The sequence below is a fragment of the Bombina bombina genome, chromosome 6, assembly GCF_027579735.1.
Source record: "Bombina bombina isolate aBomBom1 chromosome 6, aBomBom1.pri, whole genome shotgun sequence".
NCBI lineage: Eukaryota > Metazoa > Chordata > Amphibia > Anura > Bombinatoridae > Bombina > Bombina bombina.
This window is the reverse complement of record NC_069504.1, coordinates 35,931,985-35,959,316: the sequence shown is the minus strand read 5'-3', so window position 1 is coordinate 35,959,316 and position 27,332 is coordinate 35,931,985. Positions and strand designations below refer to the sequence as shown.

Sequence of the window (27,332 nt, the reverse complement as noted above, 5' to 3'; positions counted from 1 at the left end):
AATAAACCCTAATATAGCTACAATATTACTAATAATTATATTGTAGCTATTTTAGCTATTTTTATTATTCTAGATAAAATAAAGTCAAATTTACCTGTAAAATAAAAACTAACCTAAGTTTCAATTACACCTAACACTACACTATCATTAAATAAATTATTCCTATTTAAAACTAAATACTTACCTGTAAAATAAACACTAAGCTAGCTACAATGTAATTAATAATTACATTGTAGCTATCTTAGGATTTATATTTATTTTACAGGTGGTGACGGTGTAGGGGGGGGCATATTAGGGGTTAATACGTTTAATATAGGTGGCGGCGGGGTCCAGGAGCGGCGGTTTAATGGTTAAACAATTTATTTAGTTGCGGCGGGTTCCGGGATCCGCAGGATAGGGGTCAATAAATTTATTATAGGTGGCGGCGGTATAGGGGGGGCAGGATAGGGGTTAATAGGTATTATGTAGGTGGCGGTGGGCTCTGGGAGCGTCGGTTTAGGGGTTAACATGTTTAATATAGGTGGCGGCGGTGTAGGGGGGTAGATTAGGGGTGTTTAGACTCGGGGTACATGTTAGGGTGTTAGGTGCAGACATCTCCCATAGGAATCAATGGGATGTCTGGCAGCAGCGAACATGAACTTTCGCTATGGTCAGACTCCCATTGATTCCTATGAGATCCGACACCTCCAGGGCGGCGGATTGAAAACCAGGTACGCTGGGCCGGAAAAGTGCCGAGCGTACCTGGTAGTAGTTTGATAACTACCAAAAGTAGTCAGATTGTGCCGAACTTGCGTTCGGAACATCTGGAGTGACGTAAGAATCGATCTGTGTCGGACTGAGTCTGGCGGATCAAAGCTTACGTCACTATATTCTACTTTTGCCGGTGTGTAGGTCTTGATAACTTAGGCGAATTAGCCTCGCCACAAATACGCTGCAGAATTCCAGCTTATTTGAGGTTGACAGCTTGATATCTAGAGGCCACTGCATCAAATTGGTCTGCATGGCTGTCGTCTTGATGCACAAGAAAGCCCGCAAACAGTTTGCTGAAGTCAAGAAGACTAAGGACATGGATTACTGGAACTATGTCCTGTGGTCCGATGAGACCAAGATAAACTTATTTAGTTCAGATGGTCTCAAGTATGTGTGGTGGCAACCAGGTGAGGAGTACAAAGGCAAGTGTTTCTTGCCTACAGTCAAACATGGTGGTTGGAGTGTCATGGTCTGAGCCTGCATGAGTGCTGCTGGCACTGGGGAGCTACAGTTCATTGAGGGAACCGTGAATGCCAACATGTACTGGGACATACTGAAGCAGAGCATGATCCCCTCCCTTCGGAGACTGGGCCACAGGGCAGTATTCCAACATGATAACGACTCCAAACACACCCCAAGACGTCCACTGCCTTGTTAAAAAAGCTGAGGGTAAAGGTGATGGACTGGCCAAGCATGTCTCCAAACCTAAACCCTATTGAGCGTCTGTGGGACATCTTTAAATCTAATGTGGGGGAGCACAAGGTCTCTAACATCAACCAAATGCATTTATATATACATGCACAAACATAATTATAGATACACACACATATACTGTATATACATATACACAGATACATTTACACACATACATATATATGTATACCATATATATATATATATATATATATATATATATATATATATATATATATATATATATATATATATATATATATAAACAATAAAAATAAGTAAACGGTAGCAGCAACGATGAGTAAAAAGTTCAATCTTTATTTCTCCATAATAAAATACATGCTCCATGGAGGGAGAAGTAAATATAGAATCAGGTACACGGATACAGAAAACAGTATACGCGTTTCGGTGCGTGATCAGTAGTGATTACGGCTCATGCTGAAACGTGTATACTGTTTTCTGTATCCGTGTACCTGATTCTATATTTACTTCTCCCTCCATGGAGCATGTATTTTAATATGGAGAAATAAAGATTGAACTTGTTACTCATCGTTGCTGCTACCGTTTACTTCTTTGGATTGTTTATGCTTTTTGGCCTGTTTGGTAGCAGCATTCCTCATATACCTGTGGTGCTGTTTAACTATTGGAGAAGTACCATGAATACAACCCTCCATACCTGTCATTGATCTGAGCAAAGGGTGTTAGGCGGCTACGTTGGAGACATCACATGACTAGAGCACGTCAGGAGGAACCTAGGAAGGTGTTGGCATTTTAGCCCAAGGATGGTGGCGAATCTTTAATGGTCAAGAGGCGATAAGAGAGTGCAAGACTTCACTCCTTTTCCTTCACCGTAGATTCCCCACATCTCTGCAGGAAGTGGTTCCACCACCTTTGAACTCATCACCGCTGACTGGCAATTCCAGGACACCTGTTCAGTTGAAGCCTCAGTGGAGGGGCAGGAGGTATTTTGCACGGTTCTGAGCTAGTATGAATTATAGCTCTCTCTAAGTGCTCTAAGATCTGGAACTTTTTCAGGATACAGGTAACTTTCTGTATATTACTCATTAAGTTGCAGCAAGGCAACAACAGTGACATATCTCAATATTACTGCATTAAGTGGACATGAGCACTCAAGCCCAATAGCTTGTTTATTTTACACCTGCATAGTAGGTTATTATATTTTATACATGGGAACATCATTGATGCTACATAGCAAGCCACGCATAGTAATCACCCAGTCCAGCACTGTTCTCTTTTTGGTTTTGTGTACTATATATATATATATATATATATATATATATATATATATATATATACACACACGTAAATACACACACATGCATATAGATAAAACACACATACATACACACATATATATACATAAACGCACATATATATATACACACACACATACATACACACATAAATACACCCACCTACATATACATAAAACACACATACATGCCCACGAATACATACCCATACATATACATAAACACACACACAAATAAATACACACACATACATACATATTCACACATACATGTACATACACACACATACATTTACATACACACATACATACATATATATATATATATATATATATATATATATATATATATATATATATATATACACACAACACACAGAGAAAACCCAGCACTCACTTACAAGCTCTCAGCTAAGATTTAAAAGCAAAAATGGAAAGGTTAGTCACCGCATCTGGCCAAATGGGACAAGCTCAGGTACCACGTCAAGGTCCTTTCCAATACCTGAGACCCTAAAACAGCCACACAATGCAAGCTTCAAATCCAAACAAACTGAAAACAAGGGAAGGGTGCACAGGAATATGTAATCACCCTAGACATATACAAAACACGGAAGGGAACTGCACTCTCATACCGGACCGGGTACACATCCCATGACCCTGCAACATGCTCAGCCATGGGTGCCACTGGCACTCACAGGAAGCTGTGCTGTCCCCAGAGCCACAAGCAGTTAACCCCAGACAGGTTTGGGTGCAAGAACCATAGGGAAAATTACAATACAAATTAATACAACACACAGAGAAAACCCAGCACTCACTTAAAAGCTCTCAGCTAAGATTTAAAAGCAAAAATGGAAAGGTTAGTCACCGCATCTGGCCAAATGGGACAAGCTCAGGTACCACGTCAAGGTCCTTTCCAATACCTGGGACCCTTAGCTGAGAGCTTGTGAGTGAGTTCTGGGTTTTCTCTCTTTTTTGTATTAATTTGTTTTGTAATTTTCCCTATGGTTCTTGCACCCAATCCTGTCTGGGGTTAACTGCTTGTGGCTCTGGGGACAGCACAGCTTCCTGTGAGTGCCAGTGGCACCCATGGCTGAGCATGTTGCCTGGTCATGGGATGTGTACCCTGTCCGGTATGAGAGTGCAGTTCCCTTCCGTGTTTTGTATATGTCTAGGGTGATTACATATTCCTGTGCACCCTTCCCTTGTTTTCAGTTTGTTTGGATTTGAAAGCTTGCATTGTGTGGCTGTTTTAGGGTCTCAGGTATTGGAAAGGACCTTGACGTGGTACCTGAGCTTGTCCCATTTGGCCAAATGCGGTGACTAACCTTTCCATTTTTGCTTTTAAATCTTAGCTGAGAGCTTGTAAGTGAGTGCTGGGTTTTCTCTGTGTGTTGTATTAATTTGTTTTGTAATTTTCCCTATGGTTCTTGCACCCAAACCTGTCTGGGGTTAACTGCTTGTGGCTCTGGGGACAGCACAGCTTCCTGTGAGTGCCAGTGGCACCCATGGATGAGCATGTTGCAGGGTCATGGGATGTGTACCCGGTCCGGTATGAGAGTGCAGTTCCCTTCCGTGTTTTGTATATGTCTAGGGTGATTACATATTCCTGTGCACCCTTCCCTTGTTTTCAGTTTGTTTGGATTTGAAAGCTTGCATTGTGTGGCTGTTTTAGGGTCTCAGGTATTGGAAAGGACCTTGACGTGGTACCTGAGCTTGTCCCATTTGGCCAAATGAGGTGACTAACCTTTCCATTTTTGCTTTTAAATCTTAGCTGAGAGCTTGTAAGTGAGTGCTGGGTTTTCTCTGTGTGTTGTATTAATTTGTTTTGTAATTTTCCCTATGGTTCTTGCACCCAAACCTGTCTGGGGTTAACTGCTTGTGGCTCTGGGGACAGCACAGCTTCCTGTGAGTGCCAGTGGCACCCATGGATGAGCATGTTGCAGGGTCATGGGATGTGTACCCGGTCCGGTATGAGAGTGCAGTTCCCTTCCGTGTTTTGTATATGTCTAGGGTGATTACATATTCCTGTGCACCCTTCCCTTGTTTTCAGTTTGTTTGGATTTGAAAGCTTGCATTGTGTTGCTGTTTTAGGGTCTCAGGTATTGGAAAGGACCTTGACGTGGTACCTGAGCTTGTCCCATTTGGCCAAATGAGGTGACTAACCTTTCCATTTTTGCTTTTAAATCTTAGCTGAGAGCTTTTAAGTGAGTGCTGGGTTTTCTCTGTGTGTTGTATTAATTTGTATTGTAATTTTCCCTATGGTTCTTGCACCCAGACCTGTCTGGGGTTAACTGCTTGTGGCTCTGGGGACAGCACAGCTTCCTGTGAGTGCCAGTGGCACCCAGGGCTGAGCATGTTGCAGGGTCATGGGATGTGTACCCGGTCCGGTATGAGAGTGCAGTTCCCTTCCGTGTTTTATATATATATATATATACACACACACAGATACATATACATAAACTGACCCACATACACATATATATATATATATATACACACACACACACATATATATATAAACTTAGAAGAATGGCACTCTCTGTTTGTAGTGAGTAAAAAGCTTTACTTTTGTACATGTTTGGATGCATATTGCACATTTTCTGTTAATCCAAAAAACCTCATTTCACTACTAAAATATTACTGTGCCCTTCAGTTATTTGATAGATCAAAATGAAATTGCTGATCCAAACACCCAATTATTTATAAATGAAAATCATGGAAATTGTCAGGGGTGCCTAAACTTTTGCATACAACTGTGTATATATACCATATAGATATATACACAGACATACATATACACAGACAACACACCCTCACTGACATATACACATACAACCCAGATGTCCCATAACATCAAGACAAAGAATTTTATCTGCATTAATTTAGCCAAACAAAAAGTGCATTTTGGGCATGCCAACATTTTCTAACTGATCCCCAGTTTAAGAAGCACTGCTAAAGTAAACAGATAAAATAATATCTAAATAAATACTTAATGAAACAAGTTCAATATAAATGCAGTTTCATGGTGAAAAATCAGTATCCCAGTGGTGATTTTATCAGTCAACCTCCATGTGGAGATTAGGTAAGTCATCAACCCAGTGGTGAGAATGATTCCTTATCCAGGAGGTCCTCTCCTCTTTTTTTACCTTCTAGTTTAGGTTTATGAATATACTGCGTTCCCACAAGAGCAAAAATTCAGATGTATTTGTATCTGGATAGTCTTTATCTCTGCTTTTTTACGACCGCTGGTATTACGAGTCTTGAAGGTTTAGGGTCATCGCACACTTCTTTGGCCTTACCGCAAAACGACTTACGTAAACTTCGTAAAGTCTTTTTTCTATGGGACTTCCATAGCGCTGATATTACGAGTCTGTCCTGGGAGGCCAAAAAGTGAGCGGTAAACCCTAACGCATTTAAAAGTCAGTAGTTAAGAGTTTTATGGTACAACGCCGTAACATAAAACTCATAACTAAAGTGCTAAAAAGTACACTAACACCCATAAACTACCTATTAACCCCTAAACCGAGGCCCTCCCGCATCGCAAACACTATAATAAAAATTTTAACCCCTAATCTGCCACTCCGGACACCGCCGCCACCTACATTATATTTATGAATCCCTAATCTGCTGCCCCCAACTTCGCCGACAGCTACATTATATTTATTAACCAATAATCTGCCACCCCGACATCGCCGATACCTACATTATAATTATTAACCCCTAATCTGCCACTCCAGACACCGCCGCCACCTACATTATATGTATTAACCCCTAATCTGCTGCCCCCAACATTGCCGACACCTACATACTATTTATTAACCCCTAATCTGCCGCCCCCAACGTCGCCGCCACTATATTAAAGTTATTAACCCCTAAACCGAAGTCTAACCCTAACCCTAACACCCCCTAACTTAATTATAATTACAATAAATCTAAATAAATATTACTATCATTAACTAAATTATTCCTATTTAAAACTAAGGCCTCCATTACTGTTGCCTGTAAAAGCCGGCGACGCCGGTTTTTGCGCAGTTTTGGTATCACATATACGGCGTAGCATACATACGACTGTATATTTCACCCATCGCTCGCAATTTTTACTCCCATAGGCTAACATGGGACCGCGTTGTAAATCGGTATCCAATATCCAGCGCAAGGACTTACATGGCGAAAATGGAGAAATCTTACTCCATTTTTACCTCACCATAAAAGGCAGCCGTAGCAGGCCTTGCGCTGAGTATGGGAGCACCATAACTCCCGAAAATGCCTGGAAAAATAAACTAACACCTAACGCATGCGCAATGTCTATCTACCTGTCAACCGCAATCCCCCACCGCAATAACTAATAAAGTCTATTAACCCCTAAACCACCATAGCCCACACCGCAATAAACCTATTCTAGTATTAACCCCTAAACTGCCATAGCCCACACCGCAATAAACCTATTCTAGTATTAACTCATAAACCACCATAGCTCACATAGCCTATTAAATGTATTAACCCCTAATCTGCCGCCGCCAACGTCGCCGCCACTATAATAAAGTTATTAACCCCTAAACCTAAGTCTAACCCTAACCCTAGCACCCCCCTAACTTAAATATTATTTAAATAAATCTAAATAATATTACTATTATTAACTAAATTATTCCTATTTAAAACTAAATACCTATAAAATAAACCCTTATATTAATAATTACATTGTAGCTATTTTAGGATTTATTTTTATTTTACAGGCAACTTTGTATTTATTTTAACTAGGTACAATAGCTATTAAATAGTTAATAACTATTTAATAGCTACCTAGTTAAAATAACTACAAATTTACCTGTAAAATAAATCCTAACCTAAGTTACAATTACACCTAACACTACACTATCATTAAATAAATTAAATTAATTAACTACAATTACTTAAATTAAATACAATAAAATAAAATAAACTATAGTACAAAAACAAACAAACACTAAATTACAGAAAAAAAAATAATACAAGAAGTTTAAACTAATTACACCTAATCTAAGCCCCCTAATAAAATAAAAAAGCCCCCCCCAAATAATAAAATTCCCTACCCTATACTAAAGTACAAATAGCCCTTAAAAGGGCTTTTTGCAGGGCATTTCCCCAAAGTAATCAGCTCTTTTACCTGTAAAAAAAAAATACAATACCCCCCAACATTAAAACCCACCACCCACACACCCAACCCTACTCTAAAACCCACCCAATCCCCCCTTAATAAAACCTAACACTACCCCCTTGAAGATCACCCTACCTTGAGACGTCTTCACCCAGCCGGGCACAAGTGGTCCTCCAGAGGGGCAGAAGTCTTCATCCGATCCGGGCAGAAGAGGACCTCCAGACGGGCAGAAGTCTTCATCCAGGCAGCATCTTCTATCTTCATCCATCCGGAGCGGAGCAGGTCCATCTTGAAGACATCTGACGCGGAGCATCCATCCAGACCGACGACTACCCGACGAATGAATATTACTTTAAATGACGTCATCCAAGATGGCGTCCCTTGAATTCCGATTGGTTAATAGAATTCTATCAGCCAATCGTTGTCAGGGTTACATTCATGTCTGTCCCTTTAAGCATTACCTGTTCAAATTGCTCAAGACTACTTAAACTCCACCCTTGCCTATGATCATTGCTTGGTTAATTTGTTCCGGTGATTGCAAGTCTCACCTGACTTGCACTGAGAGCACCTCGCCTACCTCGTGGTAATTCAACCACATTTCCAGCTCCTTATCAGGATTGTCTCACTACAGAAACTCTACTTGTTAAACTGCTCATCTAACTTCAGCTCCAAATACCGCACACGGAGATCTCAGCTGCTACCGCTGACGTCATCAGCTACAGCCGAACACAGCTACCGCTCCTCTCCTCACACAGGCTAAGTTGCCACCGCTCCCATACTCTGGCGGATCAGGTTGTATACAAACAAACTGTACAGATCTATGCTGCATAACGTAAACCGCAATAACTAAATTATAACTGCATGAAATATACTATTACTTGTGCCTATGCAATACCGTTCTCCACGCTACATATAATACGCATTGGGGAAACTGGATGTTTGTATTTAGACCTGTATGTATCATTACTGATTATAAGTACATATTTACCATATTACCTGTGCCTGTAACTGAATATACTTACTATTCCATATATATATATGTGTACTCAGTATTCCAGGCAAGAATAATACACAAGGTTATACTCTTAGGCGTTCCAGTGTATAACCCTGTGTCACAACCTGCATTTAAATTGATTACACTGTTGTTTCTAAATCAGAGGTTTAAAAATTGAATGAAGTGATATCTAGCAGAAACAGGTATCTGACATATTAACCAAGCCTTAAAATAGAAACATGTCCTCTGAAGAAATAGCAGAACAGTTTACTAATATGTCACAACGATTAGACAATCTCACACAAAATATCAGAGAATTACAGAGTGAGAATGAGACTGTAAAAACCTGTCTGAGAGATTTGTATAATTCCAAATCAAATTCCAGTACATTGTTACCAGAACCACAAATTAGTTTGCCAGAGAAATTCTCAGGAAACAGAACGCATTTCAGAGAATTTAAAAATTCCTGTCTATTACTATTTGAATTAAAGCCAAATACTTATAGAACTGATAGACTCAAAGTCCTGACTGTCATTTCCTTTCTCAGAGCTGAGCCCCGTGCGTGGGCTGACATTTATTATGAGACTCAGGATCCAATACTCAATTCCTTAGATGAATTCCTAAAGGAGATGTCATCCTTATATGATGACCCCTTCAAACAAAGCTCTGCTGAAGCATCTATCAGAGCCCTTAAACAGAACAAACAACCTGTTGAGGAGTATATCTCCCAGTTTAAAATCCATGCAATGGATACCCAATGGAATCAGCCTTCTCTTAAAAACCATTTCCGTATTGGTTTGTCCGATGACATCAAGGATGAGCTCTCTAGGATAGGTATACCCCCAACTCTGGAGGAGCTGTATACCTTATCCATTACAATTGATAGGAGGATCAGGGAACATCGTCACGAAAGGGCCAGATGCTCGGCTCCCATTAGGAAAACACCAAGTACTGTAGCACATAAAGAACAGGATCATGAGGTCCCAATGGAGATCGGAGTCATCAAGGGACCACTGTCTCAACAAGAAAAAAATAGAAGACGTCTCCTCGGTCTATGCATGTATTGTGCTGCCAGGGAACATGAGGTCAAGGCTTGTCCACTACTGCAAAAACAAAAGGCTGGTAGGTTCCCTAAATATTTACCTTCTAACCTTTTAAAAGATAAGAACAGCACTTATTTTTTTTTACCTCTCTCCCTACAGTGGCACCAACACTCGGTCAAAACTGAAGCCCTAATAGATACTGGTGCATGTGGTAACTTCGTTGATCTTGACTTTGTAAGGGTTAATAAAATTCCAGTTGAAGCAAAATCTGTTCCTCTTTCTTTTAATGTAGTTGATGGTACACCTCTTTCCTCAGGTCCCGTAAATCAACACACCATACCTCTTCTTATGGTCACGAAAACTGGCCATACAGAAACTATAACATTTAATGTCATAACCTCACCTATTTTTCCTATCATTTTAGGTATGTCTTGGCTGAAAATTCATCAACCTACACTTCATTGCACAGATTTCTCTCTAGCTCTTGATTCCACTTATTGCATTAACAATTGCTTTTCACCTCTTACACTAGCAACAGTAACTGATCCCATACTACCATACTGTTACTCAAAATTCACAGATGTCTTTAGTAAGAAAGACGCAACATCTCTACCTCCCCACAGACCATATGATTGCCCCATAGATTTACTACCTGGTTCAAGTGTCCCATATGGTCACATATTTCCGTTGTCCAAACCTGAGTTAGACCATCTAAAGGAATATTTGCAGGAAAATCTTGACAAGGGTTTTATCAGGCCATCCACCTCACCAGCTGGGGCTGGTATTTTCTTTGTTAGAAATAAAGACGGAACACTCAGACCTATCATAGACTATAGGGAACTAAATAAGAAAACAATTAAAAACAGATACCCTTTACCCTTAATCCCCGAATTAATTGAGAGGTTACGTGGTGCCCGGGTCTTCACCAAATTGGACCTAAGAGGGGCCTATAACCTCATCAGAATTCGTGCCGGTGACGAATGGCTAACAGCTTTCAGAACCCGTTATGGGTTATTTGAGTATACTGTTATGCCATTCGGTCTATGTAATGCCCCGGCTACATTTCAAAACTTTATCAATGACATATTCCGTGACATTTTGGACGTATACTTAGTAGTATACCTTGACGATATTCTCATATTCTCACAAACTATGGAACAACATATACAACATGTTACCACAGTTTTGACCCGATTACGCACACATAGTTTGTACGCCAAGCTTGAAAAATGTCTATTCCACGTTAGTCATGTTTCCTTTTTAGGTTACCAGATAACCCCCTGTGGAATTAAGATGGAGGAAACAAAAGTCTCTTGCATTAAAAATTGGCCTATTCCTAGAAGTAAGAAGGACATACAAAGGTTCCTTGGCTTCGCCAATTTTTACCGCAAATTTATCCATAAATTTGCCACCCTCACTAAACCGTTATCAGATCTAACCAAAATACATAACAAGTTCCTTTGGACAGAGATTGCTCAACGGGCTTTTGAAACCCTAAAGCAACGTTTTACCACTGCACCAATTCTTCAGTTCCCTGATACTAACTTGCAATTTATTTTAGAGGTTGATGCCTCAGACTATGCTCTGGGTGCAGTTTTATCACAGAGGAAATCATTTAAAGAGCCCATTCACCCTGTAGCCTACTACTCAAGGGTTATGACTCCTGCTGAACTCAATTATCCGGTAGGAGAAAAAGAGTTGCTTGCCATAAAAAGTTCATTTGATCAATGGCGTCATCTCTTAGAGGGTTCACTTCATCCGGTCGTTATTCTCACTGATCACAAGAATCTCCAGTATCTGCAAACTAACAGGACACTGTCAGCTAGACAACTCAGGTGGAGTTTGTATTTCTCCCGATTCCAGTATGTCATAACTTATAGGCCAGGGTCAAAAAATGCCAAAGCAGATGCCCTATCAAGATTACATCAAAGACCAGACATGGATAATCCACCTTCAACCATCGTCCCAAAAGGAAATATATTGGCCTCCCTAACTATAAGTCCTTTAAATATTTGATCCGCACAAGAAAAGGATACCACTAAGCCAACCAAAAAACTAGAATTGGCTTCAGATGGCTTACTTTATCATAAGGATCTACTATATATTCCAGAGGAACTTCGAACCACAATACTAGAATCCCTTCATGACTCTCTACTGGCTGGACATCTCGGATTCCATAAGACTTACACAAAACTCAAACAATCATATTGGTGGCCTTCCATGGAAGCTTATGTCAAGACGTATATCTCCAACTGTCTCATTTGCTCCAGTTCCAAGCCATCTCATCTAAAACCTGTTGGGTTACTTCAACCCTATCCGGTTCCAAAGATGCCTTGGACTGATGTTTCTCTCGATTTTATCGTCGAACTTCCTGTTTCCTCATCACACTCCTGTATCATGGTCGTCGTGGACATGTTCTCAAAAATGGCACATTTCATCCCACTATCAACAGTACCAACTGCAGTAACTACCGCTCAGATTTTTATCAGAGAAATCATCCGCTTACATGGCTTACCAACCAGTATCTTAACGGACAGAGGAACCCAGTTTACCTCTAGGTTCTGGAGAGAACTCTGTGTTGCTCTGAGAATCACCCAAAAATTGACCACATCCTATCACCCGCAATGTAACGGACAAACTGAGAGAACGAACCAGTGGCTAGAACAATATCTCAGGTGCTACTGTTCACAACAACAGGACACTTGGTTCTCTTTCCTTCCTCTCGCGGAATTCGCGTACAACAACACTCCCAATGCCTCGACTAAGTTTAGCCCCTTCTACATCAATAACGGTGTTCATCCTAGAAGTCATATGCTACCTAGCGTCCTTACCCCATGTCCAGCAGTGAACGATACAGTGAACGATATTTCGAGTGTCTTCAGAACCATAAAAGATAACATAGAACATGCTCAAGCATCCTACAAGCGTCAATATGATCTTCGCCACCGACAACAACCTAACTATCAGATTGGTCAACAGGTCTGGTTGTCCACGAAGAATCTCAAGCTTCATCTCCCATCCAAGAAACTAGCCAGACTTTTCGTTGGCCCATTTCCGATTATCGCTCTCCCGAATCCTGTCACTGTCACCCTCAAGCTTCCTGAATCTTATAAGATTCATCCCACCTTCCATGTCTCCCTTATCAAACCATCTCATTCTTCGGTCTCAACTTCTCCTGATGAGTTCCCAGTTTCTGATTCTACTGATGATACTGAATATGAGGTCCATAGCATACTTGACTCTCGACTCAGAAATGGCCGCTTGGAGTATTTGGTTCACTGGCTGGGTTATGATGCTTCAGAGGATTCTTGGGAGCCTGCTGCCAACATTTCGGCCTCACGTTTGATCTCTCTGTTCCATCGCCGTAACCCTGATAGACCTGTGCCGTGAAACCTCGCAGTGGTTTCCTTGGGGGGGGGCTCTGTCAGGGTTACATTCATGTCTGTCCCTTTAAGCATTACCTGTTCAAATTGCTCAAGACTACTTAAACTCCACCCTTGCCTATGATCATTGCTTGGTTAATTTGTTCCGGTGATTGCAAGTCTCACCTGACTTGCACTGAGAGCACCTCGCCTACCTCGTGGTAATTCAACCACATTTCCAGCTCCTTATCAGGATTGTCTCACTACAGAAACTCTACTTGTTAAACTGCTCATCTAACTTCAGCTCCAAATACCGCACACGGAGATCTCAGCTGCTACCGCTGACGTCATCAGCTACAGCCGAACACAGCTACCGCTCCTCTCCTCACACAGGCTAAGTTGCCACCGCTCCCATACTCTGGCGGATCAGGTTGTATACAAACAAACTGTACAGATCTATGCTGCATAACGTAAACCGCAATAACTAAATTATAACTGCATGAAATATACTATTACTTGTGCCTATGCAATACCGTTCTCCACGCTACATATAATACGCATTGGGGAAACTGGATGTTTGTATTTAGACCTGTATGTATCATTACTGATTATAAGTACATATTTACCATATTACCTGTGCCTGTAACTGAATATACTTACTATTCCATATATATATATGTGTACTCAGTATTCCAGGCAAGAATAATACACAAGGTTATACTCTTAGGCATTCCAGTGTATAACCCTGTGTCACAACCTGCATTTAAATTGATTACACTGTTGTTTCTAAATCAGAGGTTTAAAAATTGAATGAAGTGATATCTAGCAGAAACAGGTATCTGACAATCGTAATTAAGGTAGAAAAAATCCTATTGGCTGATGGAATCAGCCAATAGGATTGAAGTTCAATCCTATTGGCTGATCCAATCAGCCAATAGGATTGAGCTCACTTCTATCAGCCAATCGGAATTCAAGGGACGTCATCTTGGATGACGTCATTTAAAGGAATATTCATTTGTCGGGTAGTCGTCGGTCTGGATAGATGCTCCGCGTCGGATGTCTTCAAGATGGAGCAGCTCCTCACTGGATGGATGAAGATAGAAGATGCCGCCTGGACGAAGACTTCTGCCCGTCTGGAGGTCCTCTTCTGCCCAGATCGGATGAAGACTTCGGACCGTCTGGAGGACCACTTGTGCCCGGCTGGGTGAAGACGTCTCAAGTTAGGGTGATCTTCAAGGGGGTAGTGTTAGATTTTATTAAGGGGGGATTGGGTGGGTTTTAGAGTAGGGTTGGGTGTGTGGGTGGTGGGTTTTAATGTTGGGGGGGTATTGTATTTTTTCTTACAGGTAAAAGAGCTGATTACTTTGGGGCAATGCCCTGCAAAAAGCCCTTTTAAGGGCTATTTGTAATTTAGTATAGGGTAGGGATTTTTTTTATTTTGGGGGGCTTTTTTATTTTATTAGGGGGATTAGATTAGGTGTAATTAGTTTAAAAAACTTGTAATTATTTTATTATTTTCTGTAATTTAGTGTTTTATTTTTTTGTACTTTAGTTAATTTTATTTAATTGTAATTAATTTATTTATTTATGGAAATAATTTAATGATAGTGTAGTGTTAGGTGTAATTGTAACTTAGGTTAGGATTTATTTTACAGGTATATTTGTATTTATTTTAACTAGGAAGTTATTAAATAGTTAATAACTATTTAATAACTTTTGTACCTAGTTAAAATAAATACAAAGTTGCCTGTAAAATAAAAATAAACCCTAAGATAGCTACAATGTAACTATTAGTTATATTGTAGCTATTTTAGGGTTTATTTTATAGGTAAGTATTTAGTTTTAAATAGGAATATTTTTTTTCTTTAATTTAAATTATATTTAAGTTAGGGGGGTTAGGGTTAGACTTAGGTTTAGAGGTTAATTATTTTAATGTAGGTGGCGGCGGGGTAGGGGGGGTCAGATTAGGGGTTAATAAATTTAATGTAGGTGGCGGCGGGGTCCGGCGGTTTAGGGGTTAAACATTTTATTTAGTTGCGGCGGGGTTCTGGATCGGCGGTTAATACATATAATGTAGGTGGCGGCGGTGTAGTGGGGGGGGCAGATTAGAGGTGTTTAGACTCGGGTACATGTTAGGGCGTTAGGTGTAGACATTTACCATAGGAATCAATAGGATATCGGGCAGCAGCGAACATTAACTTTTGCTGCTGTCAGACTCCCATTGATTCCTATGGCATCCGCCGCCTCCAGTGCGGCGGATTGAAAACCAGGTACGTTGAGCCGGAATAGTGGCGAGCGTACCTGCTAGTTTTTTTATAACTAGCAAAAGTATTCAGATTGTGCCGAACTTGCGTTCGGAACATCTGTAGTGACGTAACCATCAATCTGTGTTGGACTGAGTCTGGCGGATCGTATGTTACGTCACTATATCCTACATTTGCTGGTCTGTAGGGTTTGATAACTACGGCAAATCATGCTCGCCACAAATAAGCTGCGGAATTCCATTGTATTTGCGGTTGACAGCTTGATAAATAGAGGCCTATGTCTGAATTAAAGGGGCCAATGGGTGTTAAAATAGAAACAGTATTGCAGGCAAGTTTGGGCTGCATTATATATTTAGAAACTTATGTTAGTTGATACTATTTTATGTCCCTTTAATTGTTACTTTACTTTCCCTTTAACATGCAGAACTTATATCTTTCTATCTGCAGGGTGCTAGATTTACATTCAATATTTATTTTTATTTTTCAGGTCTTTGTGTTTCCCAGCCGTATGAGATTGTGGTTGCTAAGGATTTTTTTATAGACTTGAAGCTACCATATTCTGTTTTAAGGAATGAACAGGTCGAGATTCAGGCGATTGTGTATAACTACATGAATAGAGAAATTAAGGTAAAGGATCCAGATGAGACTTCAGTATTTTCTGTTTGTGCACTTTTAGAAAATATAGAAAATACCTTTAATTTGCAGAAATATCAATAAATGGTAAAAGTAAACATTGAGAGTGCAATATAAAGATATATATGGGAATAAGATATCCACCTATTAAATATCAGATTTATTTTTGAGAACAGCACAATTCTAGCACAATTCTAATTCGAGAAAGGGGTGATTTAAGGGACATAAACCTTTAAATAATTCAGTTAAAAGTGTTAAATTAAAAACAAACAAAAGAACAAAATATTTTTTTTTTTGTCTCTATTTTTGCAGATGATACATAGTTGTGTAAGGTCATTAGGTCAGAGCAGGACGAAACTGCTTTACAACAAAAATTAGTTCTACAAAAATTAGTATGGGCAGGTGAAAGGAAAATTAGATCTAATACTGGAAAATGCAAGGTTCTACAGTTTGGAAGTAGAAAAAAAGCAAAACAGAGGAAAGGGATTTGGGAGTAGTAAAAGATAACAAGCTAGATGGGTGCACAATGCAGGGCAGCAACTTCAAAGGCTAATAAGATACTATCATGTATTAAAAGAGGCATTGGTACAAGGGAGGAAAGCATAATTCTGTCACTATATAAAGCCCTGGTAAGACCTCACCTTGAGTATGGCATGCAGTTCTGGGGACCAATCTCAAAAAAAGACATTGCAGACCTAGAAAAAGTTCAGAGAAGATCCACAAAACTAATAAGGGGGATGGAGAATTTAAGTTATGTGGAGAGGTTAGCCAAACGTAGTCTGTTTTCTCTAGAAAAAAGGGGCTTTGGAGGAAATATGATTACTTAAAAAACTAGCTGTTGCCTGTGGCTTTGCTCTTGTGCATTTTGTGATTTGTAAAAAATAGTGAAAAGTGTGTGCCGTTCGGGTTGAACACTCACTGACATGAACTTTGTGAGTTTTCGTTAATTATCTGTGTTTCTCGCACATGGGCATCAATTAGCTAATTTGTGGGCGGGGCGTCCGTCCGGCACATCAAAAATTTGGCATGTAAACATACTTTATAATGAAGATTTTAAATTATAAATATTAACTTTCCTAACATTTTTTTTTTTTTTGAGATATAGGTATCCCCATTAATCACCCCTGCCTTTTTCACCCCCCTTAAGCGGATTTTCGGGAAATGGTAGAACACATGTTTCTTTATTTTTGAAGGAGAATGTAAATACCAATTTTAACCAACGTCTGTAACATCTTTGGGTTTTGCGATATAGGTATCTTCGTAAATCACCCCCCTTAAGTGGATTTTGGGGAAATGCTAAAACATGTGGTACTTTATTTTTAAAGGAGAATGTAAATACCAATTTTCACGTTGTTGGTTTTTAAGATATAGGTATCCACATAAATCCCCCCCCCACTTTTCATCCCCCATAAGTGGATTTTCGGGAAATGGTAAAAAACTTGTTTCTTAATTTTTAAAGGAGAATCTAAATACCAATTTTTACGTCTGTAACATCTTCGGTTTTTGAGATATAGGTATCCTCGTAAAAAAATCACCCCCCCCTTTTTCACCCCCTTAGGGACGTAATTCCCAAAAATCCTTCCTTGGTAGCTGCCTACGTCATAAAAACAACGTACCTTCCAAATTTCACATTCCTAGGTTAAACAGTTTGATGAGTCAGTCAGGACTTCTTCTTTTTTATATATATAAATATATATATATATATATATATATATATATATATATATATATATAGAGAGAGAGAGAGATAAGCATTGGAGCCCTTTGCAGTCAACTAGCTGAAAACATTTAAAAGCATATTTATGCAATATTCATATCTAATAAAGTGTTAACTGTGTATTAACTGTAAATATCTAAAATATTTCACATTCCAGTGTTCTTCACATAGGGGATTATTTTCTAAGTATTTTTAAATACATACACACACATACATACTGTATACATACTGTGTGTGTGTGTATATATATATATATATATATATATATATATTTAGATTCAAAATAAGGTGCACTCCATCAATCACAGTCCAATTGCCGTGGTGCTGCATACACAATACATATAGTTTCCAGTATTCACTCCATGTGAGTAAAATAATGCTGCACTCACCGGTCTTAGTAGAAAATGTTTCTTTATTGTACACAAATGACAATGTTCATAGCACAAATACCCCCAGACGTTTCGGTGCGCCTCCGGCACCTTTCTCAATGGGTCTGCTTCCAATCCTCCAACAAACAATCTAACTACCCGCCACCCTTATCCCTTTATTTAAACCCCTAAACGTGCTCTTCATTTACGGTATTGCCAGACCAATGCGGGTATGTTACGTAACTACCGCCGACCAGGATGAGTGAGGGGAACTTCCGCATGGCTAATTTACATATCCCCACCTCCTGTGATGTATGAACACATCATCACAGCGGCATAAAGTAGTGGAAACATAGCGCCGCAAAAGTGCTGGTAACCACTGATACCAGCAGTGTCAAATCAAACCTAATAAATAGTGAAAAAATAAAATATAAAAAACGGCTAAACTTAGCACTAACTCAGCTATGTTACTGGAAGAGCATGTGTTAATATCCATGATGATATCTTCATCACATATTTTATATTAATGTTACATTAATCAACAATTGGGGTAAATACAGTCCCCAGATACATTCAATAAAATATGATGAAGCAGAGAAAGGCTTTGGTTTGCTCAGTGGAAATTGACAAACTTATTATCTGCTAACCAGATATCAATACTGGTGAATAATAATAGTCAAAAAAAACACATACCCCCCTTCTTCCTGTCTCTCAAGGTATGGTAGATATAACTGATTGACAACACACTCACACCAGAGTCCTTGGTCCCATATATAGTGAAACCCTCTAGGAGAGAAAAAATGTCCATATGATAGAAAAAATAATAATGATATATATCCAGAAAGAGACCTAGACAGTCCAATCATAGCCTGATCCAGTTAGATAAACACATTATAATCTAGTTGGGCATTTAATCCTCTAGGTGTGACCGTGTCCAGGCGGTATATCCAGGATGCTTCAACCTGTAATAACCTAGTATGCCTATCTCCACCCCTCTTCATAGGTGGTACATGGTCAATGACCATTGTTCATAAGCTTGCAGCCGTGTGTACTGCCTGCATAAAGTGTCTGGCGACAGGTTGATCCGAATCCTTCTTTTCAATCGCTGTTCTTATTGCATGGCGATGGTTGGCCATCCTCTCTCGGAACGTAGTAGAGGTTTTTCCGACATACACCAAAGAACATGGGCATGTCAGGATATATATCACAAAGCTGCTGGTGCAGGTCAATCTGTGATAGATTTTGTATTTCTTCCCCGTGCGTGGGTGATGAAATATAGATCCAGTGAGCATGCTGTTGCATGTAGTACAATCCACGCATTTGAAACAACCAGGTTTTCTAGTGGTATCCATCCAAGTGCCTTTTTGATAACAATGTGTAGGGTCATTATGGACCAGAATGTCCTTCAAGGTAGAAGATTTCTTATAAACCAACCGTGGCGGTTTTGTTGTAGTGAAGGGGAGAGACTTGTCTGTCTTCACTATCTCCCAATTTTCTCGCACTGATTTCTCTAGTACTTGATGTAGGGGGTAAATGTGGTAATCAGGTTGATTTCCTTGTCGTTTGTCTTCTCCATTTTTGTCTTATGGAGGAGTGCACCTTGATCCAGTTGGGCCAATCTCAGTGAAGAATTCTCTATGTCACTCGGTCTATATCCTCTCTCTTTCAGTTTTTCTTTCATGACTTTTTCTTGAAGGACCCTGGTCTCAGTGAGTGTGTTATTCCGGGCGACTCGCATGAGTTGAGATTTAATCACGCTTTTCTTTTGGTATGTTGGATGAAAACTTGTGGATAATAAGAGGGAATTTCTGTCAGTGGGTTTTGTATATAATGATGTGCTGAATCTAGTAAGCCCATCTGCCCTATATTTAGAAATCTTTAAGTCCAGGAAAGAAATGGTCTGGCTATTAACCTCATATTTAAATCGGATTGGAGATTCCAACCTATTAAGTTTCCCTACCCACTCCTGTAAGGATTCAACTGTGCCCCTCCATACCAGGAGCACGTCATCTATATAGCGGCCATACAACTTAATCTCAGGGATCGAGAGTTTTTATTATGAAAGTCTCATACCATAGCATGTATAGGTTGGCATATGCGGGAGCCATACTGGAACCCATAGCAATCCCCGCTATTTGTAAAAAATAATCTTTCTCAAATCTAAAGAAAATTTTCTCTAGGCAAAAAGTTAATAATTCTAGCAAGAACTCTATGGGTGGTCCCGCATATGCCAACGAGAGACTTAACATGGTTTTGACAGCCTGTACACCCCCAACATGGGGGATAACGGTGTACAGGCTGTCAACATCCATTGTCACAAGAAGATCATCATCCTCTAACCAGTCTATGTCAAGAAGTTTTTTAATTAATGACGGCGAGTCTAATATGAAAGAAAAAGATTCTTTCACTACTGGCTGTAGGTGATGATCAATAAATTCTGCCACTTTAGAACATAATGAGTCCCTGGTGACACGATAGGTCTGCCAGGTGGATTTGTCAAAGTTTTATAAATTTTGGGGAGCAGGTATAATACCGGTACTATTGGAAAAGGAATATTCATAAAGTCACATTCATTTTCGGTTATTATACCTGCCTCAACCCCACATTTTAATATATGATCAAGTGATTTCTTGAAAGCAGTTGTAGGATTGCCCCTCAACTTAAGGTAGGTATTAGCATTCAATAGTTGTCTATACGCCTCTTGGTGATAATCAGAGTAGTTTTGGATTACTATTGATCCACCCTTGTCTGCCGCATGTATGATGATGCTATTGTCAGACTTTAGATTTTTTAAGGCTATTTTTTCCTCTTTGGTGAGATTTGATGCATAACCCTTAAGTTCTGACTGTTCAATAGCATTAGTCACCATTCTTGTGAAACTTTTTATAGAGGGATTGTGGTTTGCTAGATCAAATTTACTTGGGGCTTTAAATTTGCTGACAATGGTCTGTTCTTTGTCCTTAAAAAAATCCCTGATCCGTAATTGCCTCTTCAATTTATACATGTCAATATTTAATTGAAATTTATCAATCTTGGGCATAGGAGCAAAGGACAGACCCTTGTTCAGCAAACTCCTTTCACTCTCACTTAAGGGACGATCACTTAAATTGTAAACTATGTCTATTTCTTTTTCTGGGGCTTTTTCCTTGTACCCTCCCCTTCTGACGGCTCTCCTGCCTCGTTTCTTTTTGGTAGGGGTAAAGGGGGTTTGTTGGCTGACCTCGTAGTAATCCCCCCTAAAGGGAGTTCCATATTACTTGTACCACTTTTTCTCTCCTAGAGGGTTTCACTATACATGGGACCAAGGACTCTGGTGTGAGTGTGTTGTCAATCAGTTATATCTACCATACCTTGAGAGACAGGAAGAAGGGGGGTTTGTGTTTTTTTGACTATTATTATTCACCAGTATTGATATCTGGTTAGCAGATAATAAGTTTGTCAATTTCCACTGAGCAAACTAAAGCCTTTCTCTGCTTCATCATATTTTATTGAATGTATCTGGGGACTGTATTTACCCCAATTGTTGATTAATGTAACATTAATATAAAATATGTGATGAAGATATCATCATGGATATTAACACATGCTCTTCCAATAACATAGCTGAGTTAGTGCTAAGTTTAGCCGTTTTTTATATTTTATTTTTTCACTATTTATTAGGTTTGATTTGACACTGCTGGTATCAGTGATTACCAGCACTTTTGCGGCGCTATGTTTCCACTACTTTACGCCGCTGTGATGATGTGTTCATACATCACAGGAGGTGGGGATATGTAAATTAGCCATGCGGCAGTTCCCCTCGCTCTTCCTGGTCGGCGGTAGTGACGTAACATACCCGCATTGGTCTGGCAATACTGGAAATGAAGAGCACGTTTAGGGGTTTAAATAGAGGGATAAGGGTGGCGGGTAGTTAGATTGTTTGTTGGAGGATTGGAAGCAGACCCATTGAGAAAGGTGCCGGAGGCGCACCGAAACGTCTGGGGGTATTTGTGCTATGAACATTGTCATTTGTGTACAATAAAGAAACATTTTCTACTAAGACCGGTGAGTGCAGCATTATTTTACTCACATGGAGTGAATACTGGAAACTATATGTTCACCAGTTAGTCTGACATCAATAGTGGGGAAGATATTTGAAGGGATTATAAGGGATTATATTGATGAGCATATTCGTGTAAACAAGATTATGAGTTCTAATCAGCATGGCTTTAGGAGAAATAGATCATGTCAAACTAATCTAATTAGATTCTACGAGGAAGTAAGTCAAAATATAGATAAAGGGGAATCAGTGGATGTGATATACTTAGATTTTGCAAAGGCATTTGATACAGTGCCACATGAGAGATTAATGCACAAAATTAAGGGACTGGGAATAGCTGAAAATGTTAGCTCATGGATAAATAACTGGATAAAAGATAGGGAGCAACGAGTAGTAGTAAATGGATCATACTCAGATTGGACAAAGGTAATCAGTGGCGTCCCCCAGGGATCAGTACTGGGCCCTGTTCTTTTTAATATTTTTATAAATGACTTGGAGCAAGGATTAAATAGCGACATCTCTATTTTTGCAGATGATACTAAGTTAAGTAAAGTCATAAGGTCAGAGCAGGACGAACTGTCTTTACAAAGGGATTTGCTAAAATTAGAACTATGGGCAAGTGAATGGAAAATGAGATTTAATACGGAAAAATGCAAGGTTCTACATTTTGGAAGTAAAAATAAGCAGGCTACGTATTTTTTAAATGGGACAAGACTTAGCCAAACACAGGAGGAAAGGGATTTGGGAGTAGTAATAGATAACAAGCTAAAGATGGGTGCACAATGCAGGGCAGCGGCTTCAAAGGCTAATAAGATACTAGCATGTATTAAAAGAGGTATTGATTCAAGGGAGGAAAGCATAATTCTGTCATTATATAAAGCCCTGGTAAGACCTCACCTTGAGTTTGGAGTGCAGTTCTGGGGACCAATTGCTAAAAAAGATATTGCAGAACTAGAAAAAGTTCAGAGAAGGGCCACAAAGCTAATAAGGGGATTGGAGAAATTAACCTATGAGGAGAGGCTAGCCAAACTGGGTCTGTTTTCTTTAGAAAAAAGGCGCTTGAGAGGTGACATGATTACTTTATATAAATATATTCAAGGCCCATATACAGAGATGGCAGAAGCTCTGTTTATTCCAAGAAAATTGTTTCTGACAAGAGGTCATAATTTAAGGTTGGAGGAAAGGAGATTTAATCTCCTGCAACGGAAACGTTTTTTCACTGTGAGAGCAATAAAATTGTGGAACTCATTACCAAAGGAGGTAGTGAATGCCAATACCATAGATACATTTAAAAATAGTCTGGATAAGTTTCTGTATACAAACAAAATTCATGGATATGATTGCTAGTATTAAATGGGTCACATTTTAATGGGGTTATTTAAGCTTAACTGGAGCTTTGTGTAAGTATTTTAGATTTGTATAGGTTGAACTCGATGGACTTCAGTCTTTTTTTCAACCTTATCTACTATGTTACTATGTTACTATGTATATGTATTGTGTATGCAGCACCACGGCAATTGGACTGTGATTGATGGAGTGCACCTTTTTTTGAATCTAAATATGTATGTGAAGGTTGGCACCCTGAAAAATCAACAAATTGTTTTACATTGATTGTTGTTTGCCAAATTGTTTTGATCTACTACATTGAATCTTTACCTTCAATTTTTTCTCCTTACAAGCTCTGTTTTTTCGGTCTATTGGGATGGACTGTATTGTTTTTAAGTTACTGGATGTGTCCTACAACCTCCTTTTTTAATTGTCAAAATCAGTTGTTAATATCATTTGTTTATTGTTGATTTAAATTGCCAAAATGGAGACAGCTAGTTCTTCACAGGGTAATTTTTTCAATCCAGCAGAGGACTCTGTGAACAAAGAGTTGAGAGGTGATGTGCCTTTGGAAATTTATCACAAATTACTTAATTTACAAAAAAGGAAAATTGACCATCACTTACATTGTGTCTATCTTTCTAACTATCATAAGAATAAATGTATACCAAGGGGTTTCAGGATTAAGAATATACCAACTATAGGGAGGTCCAAACCAGAGTTTTGCTAGAAATGGTGCTCTATCTAAAATAAGTGTTCATATGACCTTATCCTATTAGTTGTTGAAGAATCAAACAGATTGTATAACCTGATTAAAGTGGAGATCAGTGACCTTAAACAGCAGAGTTATCGGGTATTGATCAATGACACCAGTGAGAACTGGATTAAAAAATTAGAGACACAAGTAAATAAGTACCGGAATGAGTTATTATCTTTTAAAAATAATAAATTAATAGCTGTTGAAACCGACTATCGAGAGAAAACAATCTACAGATGGCTGTATGGTAGGGATGAATCAAACTTCCAATTTAGACGTAGGAGACAGATAAAAGCCAAACGTAATCTTGACACTGTTGATAGTAGTGGGGCTGAGTCCTCACAAGGAGAGATCGTCACACCAAGTGGTACAAGTAATATGGAACTCCCTTTAGGGGGGATTACTACGAGGTCAGCCAACAAACCCCCCTTTACCCCTACCAAAAAGAAACGAGGCAGGAGAGCCGTCAGAAGGGGAGGGTACAAGGAAAAAGCCCCAGAAAAAGAAATAGACATAGTTTACAATTTAAGTGATCGTCCCTTAAGTGACAGTGAAAGGAGTTTGCTGAACAAGGGTCTGTCCTTTGCTCCTACGCCCAAGATTGATCAATTTCAATTAAATATTGACATGTATAAATTGCAGAGGCAATTACGGATCAGGGATTTTTTTAAGGACAAAGAACAGACCATTGTCAGCAAATTTAAAGCCCCAAGTAAATTTGATCCAGCAAACCACAATCCCTCTATAAAAAGTTTCACAAGAATGGTGACTAATGCTATTGAACAGTCAGAACTTAAGGGTTATGCATCAAATCTCACCAAAGAGGAAAAAATAGCCTTAACATATCTAAAGTCTGACAATAGCATCATCATACATGCGGCGGACAAGGGTGGATCAATAGTAATCCAAAACTACTCTGATTATCACCAAGAGGCGTATAGACAACTATTGAATGCTAATACCTACCTTAAGTTGAGGGGCAATCCTACAACTGCTTTCAAGAAATCACTTGATCATATATTAAAATGTGGGGTTGAGGCAGGTATGATAACCGAAAATGAATGTGACTTTATGAATATTCCTTTTCCAATAGTACCGGTATTATACCTGCTCCCCAAAATTCATAAAACTTTGACAAATCCACCTGGCAGACCTATCGTGTCGGCCAGGGACTCATTATGTTCTAAAGTGGCAGAATTTATTGATCATCACCTACAGCCAGTAGTGAAAGAATCTTTTTCTTTCATATTAGACTCGCCGTCATTAATTAAAAAACTTCTTGACATAGACTGGTTAGAGGATGATGATCTTCTTGTGACAATGGATGTTGACAGCCTGTACACCGTTATCCCCCATGTTGGGGGTGTACAGGCTGTCAAAACCATGTTAAGTCTCTCGTTGGCATATGCGGGACCACCCATAGAGTTCTTGCTAGAATTATTAACTTTTTGCCTAGAGAAAATTTTCTTTAGATTTGAGAAAGATTATTTTTTACAAATAGCGGGGACTGCTATGGGTTCCAGTATGGCTTCCGCATATGCCAACCTATACATGCTATGGTATGAGACTTTCATAATGAAAACTATCTCGATCCCTGAGATTAAGTTGTATGGCCGCTATATAGATGACGTGCTCCTGGTATGGAGGGGCACAGTTGAATCCTTACAGGAGTTGGTAGGGAAACTTAATAGGTTGGAATCTCCAATCCGATTTAAATATGAGGTTAATAGCGAGACCATTTCTTTCCTGGACTTAAAGATTTCTAAATATAGGGCAGATGGGCTTACTAGATTCAGCACATCATTATATACAAAACCCACTGACAGAAATTCCCTCTTATTATCCACAAGTTTTCATCCAACACACCAAAAGAAAGGCGTGATTAAATCTCAACTCATGCGAGTCGCCCGGAATAACACACTCTCTGAGACCAGGGTCCTTCAAGAAAAAGTAATGAAAGAAAAACTGAAAGAGAGAGGATATAGACCGAGTGACATAGAGAATTCTTCACTGAGATTGGCCCAACTGGATCAAGGTGCACTCCTCCATAAGACAAAAATGGAGAAGACAAAAAACAAGGAAATCAACCTGATTACCATATTTACCCCCCTACATCAAGTACTAGAGAAATCAGTGCGAGAAAATTGGGAGATAGTGAAGACAGACAAGTCTCTCCCCTTCACTACAAAAAAACCGCCACGGTTGGTTTATAAGAAATCTTCCACCTTGAAGGACATTCTGGTCCATAATGACCCTACACATTGCTATCAAAAAGGCACTTGGATGTATATCACTAGAAAACCTGGTTGTTTCAAATGCGTGGATTGTACTACATGCAACAGCATGCTCACTGGATCTATATTTCATCACCCACGCACGGGGAAGAAAAACAAAATCTATCACAGATTGACCTGCACCAGCAGCTTTGTGATATATATCCTGACATGCCCATGTTCTTTGGTGTATGTCGGAAACACCTCTACTACGTTCCGAGAGAGGATGGCCAACCATCGCCATGCAATAAGAACAGCGATTGAAAAGAAGGAATCGGATCAACCTGTCGCCAGACACTTTATGCAGGCAGTACACACGGCTGCAAGCTTAAGAACAATGGTCATTGACAATGTACCACCTATGAAGAGGGGTGGAGATAGGCATACTAGGCTATTACACGTTGAAGCATCCTGGATATACCGCTTGGACACGGTCACACCTAGAGGATTAAATGCCCAACTAGATTATAATGTGTTTATCTAACTGGATCAGGCTATGATTGGACTGTCTAGGTCTATTTCTGGATATATATCATTATTATTTTTTCTATCATATGGACATTTTTTCTCTCCTAGAGGGTTTCACTATATATGGGACCAAGGACTCTGGTGTGAGTGTGTTGTCAATCAGTTATATCTACCATACCTTGAGAGACAGGAAGAAGGGGGGTATGTGTTTTTTTGACTATTATTATTCACCAGTATT

General features: G+C 39.4%; 1 protein-coding gene across 3 annotated transcripts in view; it reads left to right on the top strand.

Annotated features, from left to right (window-relative positions):
- LOC128662561 (complement C3) overlaps window positions 1-27,332 on the top strand; it is a 568,605-nt gene that overhangs the window by 347,717 nt on the left and 193,556 nt on the right. For all 3 annotated transcript variants that reach the window (XM_053716362.1, XM_053716361.1, XM_053716360.1), the window contains one exon: window positions 16,001-16,140. In XM_053716362.1, coding sequence (XP_053572337.1) covers window positions 16,001-16,140 — 140 coding nt within the window. The remainder of the gene's footprint in view (window positions 1-16,000; window positions 16,141-27,332) is intronic.